The sequence below is a fragment of the Buceros rhinoceros genome, unplaced genomic scaffold (assembly GCF_000710305.1).
Source record: "Buceros rhinoceros silvestris isolate BGI_N320 unplaced genomic scaffold, ASM71030v1 scaffold16522, whole genome shotgun sequence".
NCBI classification, from domain to species: domain Eukaryota; kingdom Metazoa; phylum Chordata; class Aves; order Bucerotiformes; family Bucerotidae; genus Buceros; species Buceros rhinoceros.
In genome coordinates, this window is record NW_010399614.1 from 5,914 (window position 1) to 7,967 (window position 2,054).

Below are 2,054 nucleotides of genomic sequence, written 5' to 3' on the forward strand. Positions count from 1 at the left end.
GGGCCCCAGGGCTCGCTGCAGCCCCCGAGCTGGGGCTGAGGGGCTGCTCCTCTCCCCCAGCTCTATGCCAAGCTGCAGGCCGTGAAGGCGGAGATCCAGGACCAGCATGACGAGTACATCCGCGTGCGCCAGGACCTGGAGGAGGCACAAAACGAGCAGACACGGGAGCTGAAGCTCAAGTAGGTGGTTGTGTGTCCCCAAGCACAGCTTTGTGGGGTGCAGAAGACAGACCTGGGGTGCACAGCTGGAGGGAGTGATGAGCCTGCTGACAAGGACAACTGAGAACTTCCTACCCTGTCAGTGGGGGCAGAAGGTGTAAAATGTATTTAAACCTGTCGAGCTGGGTGAGCTGCCTCACCTAAAAAGTTGCTGAGAAAGGTGAAAACCTATACACAGGCAGAGGACAGGGCGGCACTACTTACTGGACGTGGTGGAGGTAGCTGGAGGCAAATGTCCCCCAAGGGCACCTGCTCCAGCCCCAGCACCATCCTTGGAGTGACAGCAGCTTTGGGGGAGACGCGGGGTGAGACCCTGCTCTGTAGGAGCCGACAGCACCACAGTGGCACCCAGCCAAGCTGGGCAGTGCTCTCCCTCCAGACCCACAGAACGGTTTTGGTTGGAAAAGCCCTTTCAGCTCGTCAAGTCCCCACGTCCCCCCAGCACTGCCAGGTCCCCACTAACCCCTGCCCCTCAGCACCACCTCCACACGGCTGGGAAACCCCTCCAGGGATGGGGACTCCACCACTGCCCTGGGCAGCCTGCGACAGCCCTGCACAACCCCAACGGGGAAGGAATTTTTCCTCAGGGCCAACCTCAACCTCCCCTGGAACAACTTGAGGCTGTTTCTGCAGCTTTGCCCCCAAAAACATGGGTCAAAACCACTCCCTTTGGGTCCATCTTGCATCGCTGAGCTTTCCTTCCTTTTCTGGTGGGGTGGCAGGAGGAGCAAGGGTTCCTGCCCAGAGGAGGGTTGCAGGATGTCTTCACTCCTCTCTGATGACCATCCTCCTCCGCCCTCCTTCCCTGCCCCCCTCCCCTCTCTGTTGGCCGGATCCGTTGCCTCAACCTCTCCCTTGCATCATGTTTCCATCTTCTGGATGTTTGCCCATTTCCCTGTGTCTCCTGCTCTTCCCGACATCCCTTTCCTCTCTCTTTCCAACCTGTTTTCCATAACCTGTCGTATTAACTCCTTCCTCTCCTGCTCCTTCCCACCCTCTTGCTCCATCTCCATCTCTCTCATGGCTGGTCACTGACTCAGGTACTTGATCATCGAGAACTTCATCCCGCCAGAAGAGAAGAACAAGATCGTGAACCGCCTGTACTTCGACGGTGAGGAGGACCAGTGGAAGTTCCAGCCACTGGTGCCCACCGGAGGGTACGTCCCAGGCCCTGACCCACGCTCTGCCCCAGCGCTGCCAACCCGCGGGCACAAAGCTTCTGCCTGCAGGTCAGGGGTGTCCCTGGGGCTGGGGGGGTCAGCAGGGACCCTGGGGTGCTTGCAGGTGTCTATGGCTGGAAGTCCTCTCCAGGCCAAGCCCCACCGGGAAGGGGCACCCTGCACTTGCTGTAGATGAGCTCTGTCTGTCACTGTTCGGATACGGCTTTGTAGATATTTTTGTTCTCTGACGTGTGTTCCTGTCTTCACGTATTTTGTAGAAACATCAGCCAAATGAAGAAGCGGCCTACCTCTGCGGTGGGGTACAAGAGACCCATCAGCCAGTATGCCCGTGTGGCCATGGCCATGGGGTCTCATCCTCGGTACCGGGTAAGGGAGGGAGCACTGGTGCATGCTGGGGGAGTGGGAAGTCACTGGAAAATGGGATGGATGGAGGGGGTGGATGGGTGGGTGGAAGGAAGGATGGATGGATGGATGGATGGATGGAAGAATGGGTGGATGGATGGATGAAAGTGGGAGAGAAGATGGAGTAAAGAAGCTCATGATGATGTGGAACACATCAGCTGAAGCTCCCAGCTTTACCCTCCCACTTGGCAGGGTGGGTGGCTGTGCTCTCAGCCAATCCCTGAGCTGCTGGCTCGGTGGGTCTGGGCACTCA

General features: G+C 58.4%; 1 protein-coding gene across 1 annotated transcript in view; it reads left to right on the forward strand.

Annotated features, from left to right (window-relative positions):
• Positions 1-2,054, forward strand: part of KIF3C (kinesin family member 3C) — a gene marked incomplete at its 5' end in the record, with an annotated part of 9,561 nt that overhangs the window by 5,909 nt on the left and 1,598 nt on the right. The window contains 3 exons of the mRNA XM_010131560.1: positions 61-179; positions 1,259-1,375; positions 1,657-1,765. Coding sequence (XP_010129862.1) covers positions 61-179; positions 1,259-1,375; positions 1,657-1,765 — 345 coding nt within the window. The remainder of the gene's footprint in view (positions 1-60; positions 180-1,258; positions 1,376-1,656; positions 1,766-2,054) is intronic.